This window comes from Telopea speciosissima, chromosome 6 (genome assembly GCF_018873765.1).
Source record: "Telopea speciosissima isolate NSW1024214 ecotype Mountain lineage chromosome 6, Tspe_v1, whole genome shotgun sequence".
Lineage (NCBI taxonomy): Eukaryota > Viridiplantae > Streptophyta > Magnoliopsida > Proteales > Proteaceae > Telopea > Telopea speciosissima.
The window spans coordinates 35,283,939-35,303,007 of NC_057921.1; the positions used below are offsets into that span (position 1 = coordinate 35,283,939).

Below are 19,069 nucleotides of genomic sequence, written 5' to 3' on the forward strand. Positions count from 1 at the left end.
TTGAGGGTGTATGGTTGATTGGGTTATTGGGTTTATTGAATTATTGGATTTATTGGGTTATTGGGTTTATTGGGTTTATTGGGTTATTGGGTTTATGATTTAGGGTTTATTGGGTCAATATGTGTTACGTGTGGAAACCTCCGTCGCCCGATTCACCTAATGATGAGCCTGCACAAAAACTGAATAAGCACACGAGAGCTGGTGTGGCTTCGACCAAGGACTCTCTGATGCGTGAGTAGTTATCGCCTGTCGGGGTATAATGACGTGGCCTCGTGATTTTGGGCGAGTCGTAGTTATCACCTCTAGAGGGGCCTCGGCCTCGGTCAGCTGTGCTCTTGGTGCTCGGCTTTGTAGTCGGCATAGGTGGGGATGTGTTGCGTCGTAGGATTTGCCTGTGGAGGCCTTAATGCCATGCTCGGCTCGACGATCCTTGTAGTGCGACAAACCACACGGGTGCTCGGTCAGGCATTCGTTCTTGGTGGCTCAGGCCATATGACCGAACAATGGAGGTCCAACTCAATGCTCGACGAGCTTAGTGCTCGATCGCGACGGCGACCGGGGTGGCCCAGGGGACATGTGATCACCGTCTCTTGTAACCACCGGGTGTCGTTGGTTACCGTTCGGCTCGGTCCTCGAGTTCAGCATAGTCCACGTGTCGCGATTTGATTGAGGGATATTTTTATGACTCATCAATACGTGTTTCAGGGTTTATGGTTTATTGGGTTTCAGTATCTATATTTTATTGGGATTTAGGGTTTGTGGTTCAGTGGGTTTTAGGATTTATTGGGTTTATTGGGTTTAGTGTTTTTTGGTTTATTAGGTTTCATGGGTTTATTAGCTTTGAGGGTCTATGATTGATTGGTTATTGGGTTATTGGGTTTATTGAGTTCATTAGGTTTATTGGGTTATTGGGTTATTGGGTTTATGGTTTATTAGGTTATTGGGTTTATTGGGTTATTGGGGTTATTGGGTTTATTGCGCTATTGGGGTTATTGGGTTTATTGGGTTATTGGGTTATGATTTATTGGGTTTGAGGGTTTATGGTTTATTGGGGTTATTGGGTTTATTGGGTTTATTGGGTTTGAGGGTTTATGGTTTATTGGGTTACCCAATAAGATATACTATATTCTGAAATGTATATATGGTTTATTATACCTATTTTAACTATGGTAAGGATCAAATTAAAATGGGTCAAGTTGTTAATTACATTTAACTCTACTAACCCACATCACCGACATATTAAGGAGGGAGGATAGTTGTTCAGTTAGTATATGAAAAGAAACCCTAAAGATATAGAGATAGAAGCCATTCTAGAGAGAAGTGGAGTAGGGTTATTGACAGTAGGGTTCATAGGAGATTCGTTCATAGGAGGCGGCTGAAGAAATAGATGTTGAATTTGTAAACGTGAAATCCGGATGTTCATCATGGATCATATTAGTGATCCATGCAAATCTTGCTTCAATTAGATGTTGAAATATTGATACGGTGTTGGTCATTTTAGGAAGATGGGCAGACACAGAGTATGTAATCCTTGTTTCAAAGAGAGAGAGAGAGTGCTAGAAGGGGAAGAGACGGTGAGAGAAAGGATATGCATGAAGGCAACTGAGAAGATGATGGATTGTATGTTATCGATACAAGATAACGGTTAGGGTCCCAGTAAAAAACCCTAAATCTTGATTGATAGATATGACATCTATCACTTATCAAAGTTTTTGGATTCCAGATAGACATAAATGGTATGAACAGGCGAGAAAATGAAAATTCTCATCTCCCTTCCCGCCATCGTTTTAATCAGGTTATATATAACCTCATTTGCTTATTTGAATTTCCTTTTCATTTTCAACATACGAAAGGTAATCCGTTCTTAGAAAACCCTAACTCTGGTTTGCTCCTTTGTATTTCCTTTTCATCTTCAACAGACCAAAGGTAATCAGTTCTCAGAAAACCCTAAATCTGTATTGTGCTTTCTTTGCATCTATATTTCTCCTTACTTCTATGAATCTTCTGCAATTTAATGGCATGTTAAGTTGTTGATGATACTATGTGTCTGCGGTCAACAACTGATGTTCTTTGTTTCTATGTTATTGAAGGCTAATCAGTCCTATTTATCTAGGATTTTCTCCTTCTCAGAAAACCCTAAAACTATATTCTTTTTCTTTGCATCTTTATTTCTCCCTACTAGTATGAATGAATCTTCTGTAATTTCATGGCATTTTAAACTCTTGATGATACTCTGTGTCTGCGGTCAAGTGATGCTCTTTGTTTCTATGTTATTGAAGGCTAATCAGTCCGATTTATCTAAGGTTTTCTCCTTCTCAGGAAACCTTAAAACTGTATTTCTTTTTATTTGTATCTTTATTTTTCCCTACTTGTATGAATGAATCTTCTGCAAATTCATGACATGTTAAGCTGTTGATGATACTTTGTGTCTGCGGTCAAGTGATGCTCTCTGTTTCTATGTTATTGAAGGCTAATCAGTACGATTTATGTAGGGTTTTCACCTTCTCAGAAAACCCTAAAACCGTAACATATTGCTCTGTTTTTGTACTCTATAACATATTGCTCTGTTTTATTGTACTCTGTAACATATTACTCTGTGTCTGCGGTCAAGTGATGTTCTCTGTTTCTATGTTATTGAAGGCTAATTAGTCCGATTTATATAGGGTTTTCACCTTCTCAGAAAACCCTAAAACCGTAACATATTGCTCTGTTTTATTGTACTCTGTAAAAAAAAAAAGAAGAGATGATCAGATTGGGGACCCTTTACCCTCCATGTCTGAGTCTGATAGCATATTGGAGGCTATACAGTCTGGCTTAGCATTATGTTGGGTAAAATTACTTTCATATGATTGAAACTTATTAATCTCATGTAATTTGCTAATATTTGGATCCAATGTTGTTGACTGAGGACATTGTTCTTTTGATAGCTTGGCAGAAAGTAGTAGGACATTATTCTTGATAGCTTGGCAGGAAGTAGTAGGACATTGTTCTTTTAATAGCTTAGATCCAACATCTTTCCAATTAATACATTGTTTTGTAAAAAGACCAGGTTATCTTTGGATTGAGAAATTTAGGTCAGATTAGACTAGCTATACTAAATTCTATTTAAGTTTTGGTTGAGGTTTTCTCCTACTACTAGAAATCGAACTTGATTTTTTCCACCTTTGTATGTCTCCACCTCTTTTTTTATGTATTGTAAAATAAGTGCAGCAACTGTTTCGATTTTGGTGTTTCACATGGGTATACTAACTTTGTATTGTAAAATAAGTGCATCAATTGTTTCGGTTTTGGCTATACTAACTTTGAATCACTTGTAAATTTCAGTGCTTTAGATGTATCCTTGTTGTAGAACTGCCTTTTGAACGAGCAAATAGAAAATAAAGATGGACAAAACATTAAGCCTATGTATGTGGATTTCTAATGACTAGAAAATTTTAATTTAGAGTTGTACTCTATCTTGACATTGGTTTTTTGTTTTTTTTTTTTTTGAAAAATCTTATGGGCTTTTGATTATTTATCAAATTATTGTTTCATTGTAAGAATCACTAGACAAAGAGTTCATATGTGCTGTTTTTTTTTTCAAATCAGGGTCAGTTTTTGGCTCATCCTTCTCATCAACAGGTCAGTTGGGTATTCTTAGGCTGTGTTTGGTATGCATTCTCTATCGATTTTGCATTCTTGGATGATAAAAGTAATCGTTTTAATGGTCCGAGAATGCGAAATTGACCTAGAATGCATACCAAACACAACCACAACCACTTTCCAAGCATTGTAAGCTGGGATTAGGCTGAAAACTTGACAAATGAACTGTATCTCTGGCTAATCCAGAGAGTACCCTATTATATGGTTAGCCTGGATGTGCCATAGTAGATTCAATTTGGCATAAATATTTGGTTAGTAAAGTCTCTAGAGACAGCTCTGTGATTACCTCTGCAACAGAGTTTGTAAATGAATACAGAAATGCATCGGAAGCAGGTTAGCTTGGTGGAGTCACTTGGCCTATAGTGAGTTAACAAACACAAAGTGCTTCATGTTCTTACCTGACCCTCTCATCTGATAAATGTGCCAATTGCACTTATAACCTTCTATTATTCATTCCACCCCCATAACTTCACTTCTACAGTTCTACCCAAGAATTTCACCAAACTTGCAGCAGAGCCTTCTCTCTATAGATCCTACACTCGGTCCAAGTTAGAGCCCAAATTGGTGCCTAGTTTGGCCGGCAGAGAATTAATTTCTATTTTGGTAGTTGTTGTCATATCTTCCAGCTCATAAGGTGCAGTACTTGTTGAGGGCTGATATCTTGTATTCTGTAGTTTGGGTTGTGGGTGTGAAAGGGATATTATTGGTATTATTGTACATTACCTGTGTATTTTATATTTTTTGTTTTTCTCTTTTTCTCAAGGGCAGTGTGGTCCTTTGGGGTTGTTTAGGGCTTTCTCTTTAATTCTTATTTTCTTGCTTTTGAGTGGTCCAGTTGTCAAAACTTGTTGATTAAGATATGTATTGTACTGCTCTACAACTTCTTTTCTTTCTTTTTGTATCTCTGCAACTTTTTCAAAACTTATTGATTAAGATATGTATTGTGCTGCTTTACAACTTCTTTTCTTTCTCTTTGTATCTTTGCAACTTTTTCAAAACTTGTTGATTAAGATATGTATTGTGCTGCTCTGCAACTTCTCTTCTTTCTCTTTGTATCTCTGTAACTTTTTCTTCTTTCTCTTTTGATCAAACTCTAAACCTATAAAGCATTACAGAAGCAATAGAGGCTTGGGCTCTTTTATTCATTGCAAACAGTCAATTACAAAGCATCTATTGGTTTCTTCTTTTCCACTTTCCATTCAAAACATCATCTCCTGATATTCATAAGCAGCTTGGGTTTTTATCTTATTCCTCTGAAACGTATTTTTAGCTTCTTCATTGTTGGCCTATTGTTGAAGTTACAATACTACAGAAATTGCATTTGTGATGAAGATATAATTTTTGCCTCTTGATAGCTGTCCTATTTCTACATTGCTCTTATTTTTATTGAAATTATGGCTGCTCTGAATGACAAAAATCAGACCATTAGTATTCGGTTGAATGAGAACAACTACTCCTATTGGTCCTCTATAATGCAAAACTTCCTACTTGATAGAGGCAGATTGGGCTATGTAACGGGTTCTACTGAAAAACCATTTGATTCTAAGGACACCTATGATACTGAAATAAGTAAATGGAAAATGAAAAATACACAGGTAATGTACAATAATACCAATAATACCCCTTTCACAGTGGGCTGCCTCCAAAGGGCTGAACCACATAGATCCTTGCATTGTTTGTTTGATTGCTTTGTCCGTTTGTTTTGTTTTATTTTCTGCATTGTGCATAAGTTTCCATTTCTATAGTAATCTTGTTTCCATTACTTATGCTCGTTGGTTATGTGTTAGTTGTGGATTATTTTTTCCATCATTTAACGAGTTTATTGTTTTTTGTCTGTCATACTAACACCTATGAATTCTCCCTACTTGAATCACAGTATTGTTCCTATGTTTGCTTACAATGGCAAGACAAAGGTTACACATTCTGAGGAAAAAACCTTGCCCCACTCGCTTTAGGCTGAGTAAGAGAAAAATACCTAATCTTGTGCTTGTTACAGCTTTAAGGAGATGGCGTATTGAAAAGCAAAGAGAGCTGCGTCGTCTTGCTTAGGTAGCTCATAGAGCTCTACCAGCTCCACCTGCTACACCTGCTCCACCTGCAGCAGCAGCAGCTCTACCTGGTCCACCTGCAGCACTTGGTCTAGCAGCTCCACCTGCCCCACCAGTTCCACCAGCAGCTCCACCTTCTCCACCAGCTCTAGTAGCTCCAGCAAGTCCACCAGTAGCTCCACCAACTCCAGCAGCACCACCAGCTCCAACAACTCCAGCAGTTCCACCTGCCCCACCAGTTCCACCAACAGATCCACCTTCTCCACCTGCTCCACCAGCTCCAACAACTGCAGCAGGTCCACCACCATCTCCACTAGCTCCAGTAGTTCCACCATCAGCTCCACCAGCACCACCTGCCTATGGTGGTGGTACTTTTGATGATCCAATTCTGGTAGACAACATATCAGACACTTGCATTGTCTTGTCATCAAATGATGAAGAAGATGTGGAAGAGATTGTTTTTTAAGAAGAGTATGATGAGGAAGATCTAGAAGAAGAAGAAGATCCAAAGGAAGACCCAGAAGAAGATGCAGAAGAAGATCCTAAAGAAGAGTATGATCCAACAGATGATGAGGAAGAGGAAGAGACAGACTGAAGAATGTTTCATGGTTTTTTGTGGCTTTTTTTTTGCAATGAATCAGTGTGGATTTAGTATTTTTTTTTTGTTTCCACACTGATTTTTGGACAGTTTTTTTATCTTTTTTTTTTTGGGTAAAAGGTTTGTATTTATAGTCATCTTAGATCATTATGATATGGACTCATGTATGATGTATCCGAATCAATCGGATGTTCCTTTCTCTTTTGGTTGTACATAGTTTATGGCTTAAGTGGACATGAGTTAATATCATTATGTATTGGATGATGGGAAGTCTGAAATGAGGAGAAAAATGTGTAATTAAGACTGTTTATAAATATGGGGTCTATTGGTATGGTTTTCTATATTTGAATGAATAGTGACAAAATACTTTGGAGTTTGTATTGTTTGAACTTTGAAGGTTGAAGGCTTGAAGTCCTCTCTCTCTCTTTCTTTCTTTCTTGTTTTGTGAGTTCAGAAAAGATAAAATTTGTAAGTAGTGGGTGTGTTACTACTTTCTACTTGACAAAATTTGCAAGCATGGGGTATGATCTAAGCCATCAATATTTAACAAAAGTGGGGTCTGGTTCTCTATCCTTGGCCTTCCTTTTGTCTTAATGAGTAACGGTCAATAACCCAATAAATTCAATAAACCCAATAACCCAATAAACCCAATAAACCCAATCAATCATAAACCGTAAATCCAATAATCCAATAAACCCAATAATCTAATAACCCAATAAATCCAATAAATCCAATAAACCCAATAAACCATCAAAACCCAATAAACCATAAACCCAAGAACCCAAGAACCTAATAACCCAATAACCCAATAAACCCAATAACTCAATAAATCCAATAACCCAATAATCCAATCAACCATAGACCCTCAAACCCAATAAACCATCAAACCCAGTAAACCCAATAAATTCAATAACCCAATAAACCATAAAACCAATAACCCGATAACCCAATAACCAAATAACCTAATAATCCAATAACCCAATAACCCAATAAATCCAATAAACTCAATAAACCCAATAACTCAATAACCAATCAACCATAGACCCTCAAACCCAATAACCCAATAACTTCATCCTTGGCCTTCCTTTTATCTTTATGAACTGTAAAAAATGTCTTTGTTAAGAGGACAAAAGTAAAAATGTCTTTGTTAAGAGCTCTAGCCTCGGCTGGAGGAGAGTCAGATCCATGTTCCTATGCCGTAAAAAATATTAGTTGGGCAAAATACACGATAAGGCATGCCAAGCAAAATGACATTCCATGTTGATTTTGTCGGGCACACATGATGATAGACACCAAACTTTGTTTGACATTAAAGTTGCAACCTGATATGAAATCTCATTCCTATGACACTCTTTCGATGTCGAAGTTTATGCTTTGAATGTCAAACTGAGTCTATTCAACGTCGAATTTTGAGGTTTTTTCTATAAACATAAATTTTTTATTTTCGAGATTTATCTCATTATCAAGAAAAAAGGATCATCCTTGGAGGCCTAGAACTCGTCTTGGTTCATTCCTTGACACTGAAACCCCCCTTTGACATGATAAACCATGTATTTAACTTCAATTAATTGGCCAAGGGTTTTCAGCTGGGCACTCTTTTAATTATGTACAAAGTTTTATTATAATCATGCTTTGATATATTTCAAAAATAAAAGTTGAGAAATTAGGACAATAAAAAAATAGAAAGACAAGAATCCAATAAGATGGACAAGAAATTTAATAAGAGACCTGCCAAAAATTAAAGTGATATAGTAAATAAAGCCAACAAAGACATTTTTACAGTTCATACCCTAAAACTGTATTTCTGTCATACTGCTTATACAACCCTCCTATGTCATGACAAGACAACAACCCACCAGTATATATGCTCCTAATTCTCTTGAGGAAAAGAGGGGACTGGTGTATGTTTCTTACATGTGCAACTTCTATCAAAGATAAATATGAATTTATCAACTAACCACTACACAGAAGACCTAAAGTATGTCTTTGTAATAGGGGATTGGGGCTTCAAGATGACAAAAAACCAAAAATCCATTACTCCTCGTGGTATCATCAGCTACCTCACACCAGTTTTTTAAATTCACCTGCCCCAAAAAAATCTGGTGGAGATAAATAGGCACAATAATTAGTAAGGCACATAAAATTCAATTCCAAGAACCAACTCTAAAAACTATCATTTGATCATTCCCATGGATATCAAAATCTAACTATCTTATGTCAGATAGAAACATTTGCACGCAAAATTGAAATTCATGCCTTCCTGGTACGACTGCATTTTCCTTACTTGTGGAGAATGCAGCAATAAGCTATCTTGCAAGGGAACAAAAATCCAATTCCAAGAACAGCAGTGGCATGCACTCAAATGAGGAAGACAACAGCAGCAACATCCTTGGCCTTGGGTGTAGTTTAAGCCTGTAATGACAACTCCAATACTTGTAGTATTCCAGTAACAGTAACAGCACAAGGGTATTACAACAAAAGATTGGGATCTACATCAGCTAGGGTTTGTCCAATCCAATAGCATTTCACAAGCAAAATAGTATTAACAAACATATATAAATGCAAAAATGTCATTATATAAAATTAAAAAAATTATAAGAAAAGCACAACTACAATGAACCAAAATTAAATATAATTTACAAAATTTGGAGTACGACTCACCCTTATCCTAATCAAAATTGGTTGAATGACAAAACTGTCACAAAAGAGTAGCAAGTTCTGCATGACAAACAAGGGTTTAGTGAATAAAAAGGTGTTGTGTTACCAAAATATTAAGAACATGCCTTAATATAACCTAAATGTTTTACCATTCAAATCTATTTGCTCCGATCGATTTCTGCCTTGTGTATTAACCTGTGCTCTCTCTCTTTGCAAGGATAGATTACTACATTGTGTATTAACCCCCAAGGTCTCTATTTGCGAAGAGAAGTTGCTGACTTGTGTATGATCGTCCATAATCCCCAATGCGTTAACCTAACAATAAGATTTATAAGAAACTAATAAATATAAATAGAACTTGCAATATAGATATACCAAGACAAGAAAAAGAATTACCATATGACAATTTTCAATGTTGTAGCCTATACCGCCACAAGAAGAACAATGGTAACCCCTTCGGTTAATGACTGTTTCAATGCCAGCAACCATATGTTGTAAATTCAGTCTCCCCCTTGTTATCGATCTACTTAAGGGTTGATTTACTCTTCGTTGGACTACAGCTGAAGGTTTCAAATTACAATTCGAACTAGGTACATTTGCTTGCAATCTCTGGACCTGCACTAACCCTTCATTCAATATTTTTAAAGCAACATCAAACCGCTCTTCAGAAAGAGATCTTTCTCTTACAAATTTATTGGCAAGATCTTGTAAAAGCCATATTGGTTGTTATGGCTGTCCTTGAGATGACCCTGACAAAGTTCCAGATGGGGTGTTACTAAATTGGGCCGCTTTAGTCCACCTATGCATGATATACCTATCTGGAATGTGGGATCTGTCTGTTATCACATATATCTTAAGTATATGTCTACACATTATACCTTTGTTATTGAACAAGTTGCATCCACAAATTGTGATATCAGTCTGATGATTATCCAATACATATTGGATATCATTCTCTCAAACCCCATCCAAATGAAAGACCTTATACCTCTTCTCTATAATTTCATCATCACATTGATTCGCTTGAAGACCAAAACAAGCGAACCACTCTTCAGAGAAAAATTTGAACATCTTATTAGTATAAACATTAGCGGCTTGTTGTTCAATTCTGTGACTTGTAGCACAAGAAGGGGATGAGGTGATGCAGATAGCATCTTCCTTGGCTTCTTTTTCTCTTCTTCTGTTTACAACCTCTTCGAATTGAGTAACAAATTCATTAAGAGGTGTTGCTGATGTGAAGAAGCCCTTAAAATACATATTCATCTACTCTCCCCTCTGTGTCGTACTCATTCCAACAAAAAAGATGTTACGAAAGTAACAAGGCACCCAATGTTGACGTATCCTGAACTGCTTCCTTAGCCATCGATGATCTTGTAAATTAAATCTGTTTACCATGCTCTTCCAACGCTCCTCAAATTCAACTAGTGTATTAGAACCATAAATACAACTCCTATAAACTGCGTTCAAATCAGGATATTTCTTGTACATTGCTCTCATGTATTGTATCCTATGTTTCTCCAGATGCCATCCACATAGCCGATGCACAGTCAATGGAAACACAAGCTTGATTGCTCTCATTATTCTTGGATCTTGATATGTAAATATTGCTTTAGGCCGCATATTTTCATCGCTCGAAGCCATGTCCTAAATAGCCATGTAAATGATTCCTTTGTCTCATTAGCTATTAGTCCACAACCAAAAAGCGTACACTGCATGTGGTGATTAACACTTGTAAAAGGAACAAATGGAAACTTATATTTGTTTTTTTTATATGTCGTATCAAAGACAATTACATCACCAAAAGTCTTGTATTGTTCCCGTACTCTACTATCAACCCAAAAAACTCCAATCAATTGGTGGTCTTCATTGACACGAACATCATAAAAAAACCCTGCATCTGGTGCCATTTTACTCTCCAAATAGTTAGTTGTTTGTTGACAGTCTACCCCTATGCAATTTCTTCAATTTGCCCAAAGTATAGTCATACTAAATTCATCATTAATACCAGCAAACTTCTCACCACCAGCAAAATCTTTTACAACTCTCATTATATGTGCTTGTCTTATGCCACACTTATGCAGTCGTTGTACAAGGTCAACTGTACTTTTATGCCTTTTCTGATGTGATCTAAGTCTGAAAGACTCATTCCTATTCACCAATATATGGTTGTGTTCCTTTTCAAATTTATCCACCACCCACACCCCATTACTACTCTTGATCATCAATAAAGCCCCACAGTGAGTTTTCTTTGTCACATGTTGCTGGTAATCCACCTTTCTCCGTTTGTCTTTTATTTTCTCACCCTGATTTGAACAGACATAGTATCTTGCAACTACGTGTTTATCTAATTTTGACCGATCCACCCTGTATTTCCGAATAGAAAACCCTATCTCCTTGGCATAACTGTTATAATGTTGATATGCCTCATCATCAGTCGAAAATACCATGCCAATAGTAGGTTTCAAGTCATTAACATTGGTAATAATTACTGGGAGATTCTCTTCCCCATCTAAACTCAAATCCACAGCTTGTTCCTTATCACCATCTTCTCTTTCTGAATTATTCCAGTCATCACCATCATCTCTATTAACATCATGACCCACTGCATTTACGGTATTTTCACTATCAATAAGATACTCATCATTTAATACATCACTTGACCTAGTTTCATTTTTTCCATCAATAAAAGCATTGTATGGATCCGCTAAATCATTGAATTCCATTATCACCCAATATTGTATATTGCTGCAACAGTCTTACCATGTGTAGGAACACGAGGAGAACCAAACTAAATTAGGACAAAATGTATTTAAATAATGAACATAGTATCACATAATTCAGCCAAATAGTCGTTTGTAATATATGATATTACATAACTTCTGCTAATATAAAAAATGCTATCATGCATGTCCACATGTGATCCAAAAATAGTATTTCAGGATCATCTATCATGCATGTCCACATGTGATCCAAAAACAGTATTTCAGGATCCAAAACTTTGTGGGCCCAGCTTCGTTGCCATTGACATTTCTAGAACTCCACAATAATTTAACCACTCTCTATCCCTTAATATTCTCTCCCTTTATCTCTTCTCCCTCCCATCTCCTTCAAGGAGAACCTCTACTCTTCTCTCTCTCTCTCTCTCTCTCTCTCTCTCTCTCTCTCTCTCTCATTATCTATCTCTTCATCTATTTTTCTTCTCCAAAACACATATCCATGTATACTACACAAGATCATGTAGCCTTACCACATTCCCAATTGCGTAAAAGAAGAAAATCCACCAACAAATTGAAGATGGTGAAGAACAAATCATTCCTCTAATGGCTTCCCCCAAAGCAAATGACATTCCAAGAAATGAGGACAAAATGCTTCAAACAAAGCAATGAAACACAATGGCAAAGCTTCGGAAGAGCAAAGCATATGGAGATCAGGTTGATGAGGAGAATGTTGGTATAGAGAAGATAAGCATGTTGTTGCAGAGTATCATCACTAGATGAGACTCACTTGGAATGGACACACTTTTTGAAGAAACAGTTGTATACATTACCTCTACAAGGTGAAGCTCAAATCTATGAAGTTTCTTACCATGCTTCTTTGAGACCAATGAGAAGGAGCAATCCATGTCCAATTTTGGAGCTCAATAATAAGTTCTTCATTACTCCTTCTAGCTAGTTCTCTTACATGTACAAGTACTAACCGACAAAGTGCATTTTTTTCCTCCTGTTTTTATTAACTTCCATACTTCCATAGGAAGAGAGTACATACTGGAATGGGTTATGATGAGTTGCTGTCATGAAATATTGGATTTTGTATGCATATCTTCAATATGTGAATAGCTTGAGGTGTAGGGTAGGATAGAGACAGACTGAAACTCATTTATATTTTTTAGTTTTCTGCTTTGCTTAGGAGAGGGTGGGAAAAAACAGGGAATCAGAATAAGGCAAAATGGGAGTTTTCGATAACAAACTTTGTACTTTGAAGGCCATTATGATGTGTTACTATCATGGAATTTTTTGTTTTTGTATGGCTAAATTATGTCTTTTTCAAGTCTAGTCAATATGTTTCTGGTTTTAATACCCCATTTTTTTCCCAATCACTTTCAAACTGATAATAACAAAAATATAACAAACAATGTACAAATGATTTCCTGGACATGAAATTTGAGGTTAGGGTAGGTTCCATGACCTACTACCATCAAGGAATCATTGGGTAATCTGACTAAGCTTCAAAATTCTTCTTTGTATTTTTTTGCAGACTGATTTCTTGACAGAATAAGGCATGCATAGAACCCCATTTCCTAACGGATGTAAAGTAAACAATAGTCCTGGCAAAAAAAGAGGGTTTCAATGGTCTGCGTACATTATGATCCTCCTCAAACCCCATAGTGGAGGGAGCCTCGTGCACTGAGTATGCCCTTATTTTATCATTCACTTTATCCACATGCTTACCAGCCCACTATAATTCTGCATCTAACTATGTCCTGCACTTGGTTGATGCCCAATAAATAATTAGCTTGACCTGAGGGTCTTAACGAATTAGGAGCAGTTTTTCTACTTAACACCATTGGAGATCTCAAACCCCCACCCCAACGGAAACAATGCTTGTGTGCTTAACTATTGTTTATCTTTGTTTTTCACTTTGATCTCTTCATATCTCAAATGTACATATTAAGGAGGGTTTCAATGGTTGCTATTCGGGCTGCTTTAAACCTCCAGCATGGTGGAGTCAGGGACTTCTATATATGTTCTCTCTCTTCAAGGTGTGGTTTTTGGGAAGCCCTATCCCCCCCCCCCCCCTTCTTTAAATTTCTGAGTTAGGAAATGTCACTTTAGGAAATGTAACTTTTAAGGACGTTACAGCTCTGCATTGAGATAATTTTTTTTTTATCTCCTATTTTGAGAAGCAAATAATTAATGTTTTCCTCCTCTTTTTTTGCCAGGACTATTGTTTACAAAGGTCAATTAAACCAAGTTCAGTTGCAGGAGGGTTTCAATGGTTGCTATTCGGGCATAATTTCTATATGATTCAGAACTTAAATGGTACAGGTAGAGAAAATTACCTGGAGTGGAGGATTGGGTTAAGAGAATAATGACAAATTTGGGGCAATCCCGCTGCTAAAAACGTAGGTCACTCTATCTTCTCTGTTCTATTAACCCAAGATGGGTAAAATTTGGCACCAAAAAACCCTAAAACAAAATAAAATTAAACACTAAAACAACAAAAAAAACAGAGGGAAAGAGAGTGTAATACATACAAAGAGAGAAAGAGAACAGTACATAGGCGATACCTGCTACTGATAAATCTCCATCTCCGCTGGCGCCGGTGAGAATCGAACCAAAGGGAGGACGCCGGTGAGGACTTTCGTCTCGTTTTAGGGTTATTTGTTAGATTTTGGTACAAGGTTGTTTTTGGAAGTTGAATTCAATAAAGGTACAAGGGTGTTTTTGAAAGCCGAATAAATCATAACCGGTACCTTAGGATATTAGAGATACTAACCGACAGTAAGAGGTCGTAGCCAGTTTCCCATAACGGACACTAGGACGTCATAATCGATTTCCATTAAATTGTACAATCAACCCACATAACAATTTAGATTTCCTTCAAAATAATTTGACGGCTCAGATTTACTCGTCGTGTTTAGTGGTGCGCTTAACAAAAATGCCTGTCGCGCCCACTCTTACCAAATTTTATTATTTAGCTCGAAATTTCAAACACTGGATGTTCACTTTCTAAAGCAACAGATGTGAGGTGAGAAATTTTCTGGAATGAGACCTACTACCCATCACATCAATCTCTGTCATTATGTACACTACCAATATACAAATCTAGGTCAACGTCATTTCCTCCATATTAAATATTTCCTAACATAACATAACAGTTTATTATTGTATTAGATATATCAATTTAATTGATAATATAAAGCAACAACAACTATTCAGTTTTATTATGGGATCAGTTACATCATGGATCCTTTCAAAACAAAACAAAACAAAACAAAACAAAATAAAAAAATAAAATAAATAAAAAATAAAATTAAGAGGAAAGAAGATGTAGCTCAGTAAATCAGGAAAAGCTTAGTTAAAAGGCCTTCATATATTGACCCTGATATTCTCCAATCATGAGATTAATTTTAGGCCATATGAACACACAAACCCAGTTTTCCTTGAACAATGAGAATCATATGGATTCACCGCAAGGCTTTAGATGTATCAAGAGAGTATTTTGAAGAATATACTAAAATTTTATAGGAGTTTATGAACCTTAGAATAATGTGGAGAACTTTCACCACATGGTAAAGGAAAAACTTTCTCCTAAACATTATGCAATATTGCAAAATAAAACCCTCTTTAAGTGATTTTAAACACATTAATCAAATAGGGAAAAGGTTGGGATAGGGCTGGGCACACGCCAAATACCGCAAGCTAGTGGGCATTGTTTCTCTCTCTCTCTCTCTTTCTTCTTTTGAAATGACTCCTCTACCCCTCTTACATTATGCCCTATCTTACGCTTCCATTGGTATCCTCTCCTAGCTTATCGCATGCGGGGCGGTGTGCTTATCCCTCTCCCAAATAGTATATTTATAACAATTCTCATCTACAGCAGGAGAATTGCATCCCTTGTTCCCTTTGCACCTCTTGTTCCCCATGGCGTGCAAGCGATTAATAATAAAGAGAAACTCTTGAATTTAAGTCAGTTCTTCTCATACAACAACAACGCGTTTTCTATTTCAATCATTCAAACTCTCAAGACAACAAAAACAGCCCCACATCTACAACAAACCATTCATTCCAAATCACCCCAATCCACCTAAGACTCATGACTTGACTTTCTCTCTCATTTTCCTCCTCTCTTCCTCTCCGGCCAAAGCTTCTTCCACCACCACCACCACCACCACCACCACTAACAGATCCCCTTAATTACCATCATTATCGTTCTCCATGACTGCAATTCAAGCGAATCAGCTAAGACAACTGAAAGAAATTTTCATGAGATTCGATATGGATTCAGATGGAAGCCTAACCCTCCTGGAACTCGCCGCGCTTCTACGATCTCTTGGTCTCAAACCAACAGGTGATCAAATTCATGTTATGTTAGCAACAATGGATTCAAATGGAAATGGTTCGGTGGAATTTGAAGAATTGGTAAATGCTATATTACCAGATATGAAAGAAGAGATATTGATCAATCAAGAACAATTATTGGAGGTATTTCGATCTTTTGATCGTGATGGTAATGGATATATAACTCCGGCAGAACTTGCAGGTTCAATGGCCAAAATGGGTCAACCTTTAACATATCGAGAACTTACAGAGATGATGAGAGAAGCTGATAGTGATGGGGATGGTGTTATCAGTTTCAATGAATTTGCTTCGATAATGGCAAGATCCGCCGCTGATTTCTTCGGACTCACCTCTCTGTCATAGCCTGGCCGGCCAGAATCTCTAATGTTCTATATCTTTCTCTCTCTCTCTCTCTCTCTCTCTCTCTTTCCATTTATTTAAATTTTTTTTTTGGGTGAAGAGATCCACAAAACTAGTATTAGGTGGTTTGAATTCGAGTTGTTTTTCTTGGGGGTCATGGGGCCAAAGCCAAAGCTTCTTCTTGTTAGGTTTCTTGGTAGGAATTCAAAGTAAAGAATGGAAACAATTAATTTCATCATGATCAAATCCCTTCCTCATAGGGAGAACATTTAACAGATCTTTCAAATTTTTTTTTTCTTTTTTTTTTTTTTTTTCCTGGTTGTTGATCTTAATTAACCTCGTTTCAGGGATTTGGTAATGTGAATTTTGAATTCATTGTTTTATGTTTAGGTTCTTTGCAGACTTGGCATGTTAGGTAGGTTTATTTATTTATTATTTTTATTTTTATTAAATGCTACATTGAATGTCTTCACCGTCCTTGCACATGAATCCATGTTCTTAATTTCTTGTATAAACACAATCAACTAATTAAGCAAAATTGATAGGCAGGTTTATCTGAAACTATCATTAACAACATAGGGTTTCCTCGTTAACCCAAAAAAAAAAAAAAAAATACTGATGGCATGTGATCGGGTTTATGGTTCAAATCCAAGGAAAAAGCCCAGTTACATGAAGCATCCTCCACCGTGTGAAATGCGCTCTTCACTCGTGAGACTTGAACCTGGGAACCCATGACTGAAGCACATGGTCCTAAACCAGCCAAGCAAACCCTCGAGGGGGTACATGCCACCAGTTCATTAATATATATTATTGAATGTTTATAATATACATCACAAATAGAATAAAGTCTCCCTCCATCTACGACACCCATTAAATAAAGGGGTAGTTCCTCACCTAGGAGCTACTTTAGTTTACCATATTCTCTCCAACTTCTCATCTCCTCAAATTAAAACAACACTTAATTAATTAGTCTTTAATCAGAGTATATTAATTAACTTCAGGATAAATTATTGGATGGAGCTAATAGACATCAGACCAACCCCCTCTTCCCCCCCCTCCCCTAAAAAAAAATTCAAGAGTTTTAATTGGTTTTGACTTCTTTTTTTTTTTTTTTCGTGTATTACATTTTAATAATTTGATTGTATGATGATTGGGATATACTTCGAAGAGATTTTCCCTAACTTATACTTTTATTTATTCTCGTATCTTTTTTATGGATGCTTTTTAGCAGTAGGAGGAGAGGACACTGGAGAGTGATGAAGATTTTAAAAGTAGATATACCAAGAGAGGCAAGCATAGCTCGAGAGAGAGAGAGAGAGAGAGAATGGTCTCCTGGCTGTTACCTTCCCCCTACCCATTCCCCCCTAAAGAAAAATATATATAAAGCTCTCAATTCCAAAAAAGAATGGTTCTCGTACGAGAACTTGATCTGTACTTGAGTATTATACAATACAGATTCCATACCATTCTTGGACTCTCCATATCGCCTCTCACATTAGGATGTCAATTTGAGACTGGAACTGGGAACCGTCCCAATACCGTCCCGCTAAAACCCAGTACCGGACTGTCCCATTAGGACGGTATTGGTATTTGATTTTGGTACCGAATGATAAATGGAACGGGACTCCCAACGGTACCAGTACCGAAATACCAATTAGATATCGGATGGTACTGAAACTAGTAGTACTGCTCAAAAAGAAAGAATATATAAGATCTTTTTAAAAAAAATATAAATAAAGAAAGGGTATTAGAATTACGACTCATTGGGGTTTCACTAATTGCCTTTTGAATATGAAGAGGAACAACAAGTCAACAGCCACAGCTTGAAGTCTCTCCTCACAGAACTTGCTACAGTGCTCCTCCCTCCTCCCTCGACCAATTACATCTACCAGGTTCTTCCTTTTTGCACTTCATACTTCGTACCATACTACCATGTGACGTGTGATAAATAGAGTTTTGTTTGAGAAAGTCAAAGAGGAAAAACACAACGGGATTCTTCCATTGTGTAGGACTTCTCTAGATTTAAAAAAGATGAGAAGCTTATTACATGTGATCTTAGGGAGTTTGAAGAAGTAAAACTATGATTTCATAATTTAAGTTGTTTTATAAAAAGCAGTAGACAACTTAGATTTCATGATAGTGAAAAAATTCCACAACACTAATAAACCCGCCTTGTTAGAAACAATTAAACTTTTTCTCCCTTTTTCTACAGTGCCTAGAACCTTTTAAGAACCGGTACCATCCCGTCCCGCTAGTAATTGGGACTAGGATCTAGGTTTGGTCTCGTTAACTAAATGGGACGGTACTGGGATTGGCACTTTTTGTACCGGTACCGGTACTGTCCCATCCCAAATACCGGGAACCGTCCCAATTGACACCCTTACTCTCACATGCGATATGGATTGAGTCTCTTATAGAAACTCTTTTTCTTCACAATCTAAATCCCATATTTTATGTAATCTCTCAAATCTCTTACCTTGTGTAGTTTGATTAGGATTTCTTTCATGTAACCTCTATATAATCTCCATTAGAGACTTGACATCAATGAAGGAAAATATTCAACATTAACATGGTATACAGAGCCTCCTAAAAACTCAAACGAGTTCTTTTCTCTCCCCGATCGTACTTATTCTTCTCTCAATGGGCGGCATCACTGCTACTGCTGGTGGTGATCTTATCACTGCTTCACAGACCGCTCCCTC

The 19,069-nt window shown here is 36.9% G+C and overlaps 3 protein-coding genes across 3 annotated transcripts; 1 reads left to right on the forward strand and 2 right to left on the reverse strand.

Annotated features, from left to right (window-relative positions):
* Window positions 1-5,696: 5,696 nt before the first annotated feature.
* Window positions 5,697-10,587, reverse strand: LOC122665673 (PE-PGRS family protein PE_PGRS47-like). The gene is made up of 2 exons (XM_043861822.1): window positions 10,339-10,587; window positions 5,697-6,047 (listed from the first exon to the last, which is right to left on the reverse strand). The coding sequence occupies exons 1-2, from the start codon at window positions 10,585-10,587 to the stop codon at window positions 5,697-5,699; spliced, it is 600 nt and encodes a 199-aa protein (XP_043717757.1).
* A 320-nt stretch (window positions 10,588-10,907) lies between these two features.
* On the reverse strand, window positions 10,908-11,669 carry LOC122665675 (protein FAR1-RELATED SEQUENCE 5-like). The gene has a single exon (XM_043861823.1). It carries the CDS (start codon window positions 11,667-11,669, stop codon window positions 10,908-10,910), a length of 762 nt encoding a protein of 253 aa, XP_043717758.1.
* A 4,206-nt stretch (window positions 11,670-15,875) lies between these two features.
* On the forward strand, window positions 15,876-16,370 carry LOC122665226 (probable calcium-binding protein CML15). Its single transcript, XM_043861318.1, has one exon. The coding sequence runs from the start codon at window positions 15,885-15,887 to the stop codon at window positions 16,368-16,370; it is 486 nt and encodes a 161-aa protein (XP_043717253.1). The 5' UTR covers window positions 15,876-15,884.
* The last annotated feature ends 2,699 nt before the right edge of the window (window positions 16,371-19,069 follow it).

What these genes read in the sequence shown, in the direction of transcription:
- LOC122665673 (XM_043861822.1), bottom strand. Translation starts at nt 10,587, where the DNA reads ATGGCTTCGAGCGATGAAAATATGCGGCCTAAAGCAATATTTACATAT. An exon ending in AGGAGCGTTGGAAGAGCATG is followed by an intron (nt 6,048 to 10,338) that starts GTAAACAGATTT and finishes CCACCACCATAG; the next exon opens with GCAGGTGGTGCTGGTGGAGC.
- LOC122665675 (XM_043861823.1), bottom strand. Translation starts at nt 11,669, where the DNA reads ATGGAATTCAATGATTTAGCGGATCCATACAATGCTTTTATTGATGGA.
- LOC122665226 (XM_043861318.1), top strand. Translation starts at nt 15,885, where the DNA reads ATGACTGCAATTCAAGCGAATCAGCTAAGACAACTGAAAGAAATTTTC.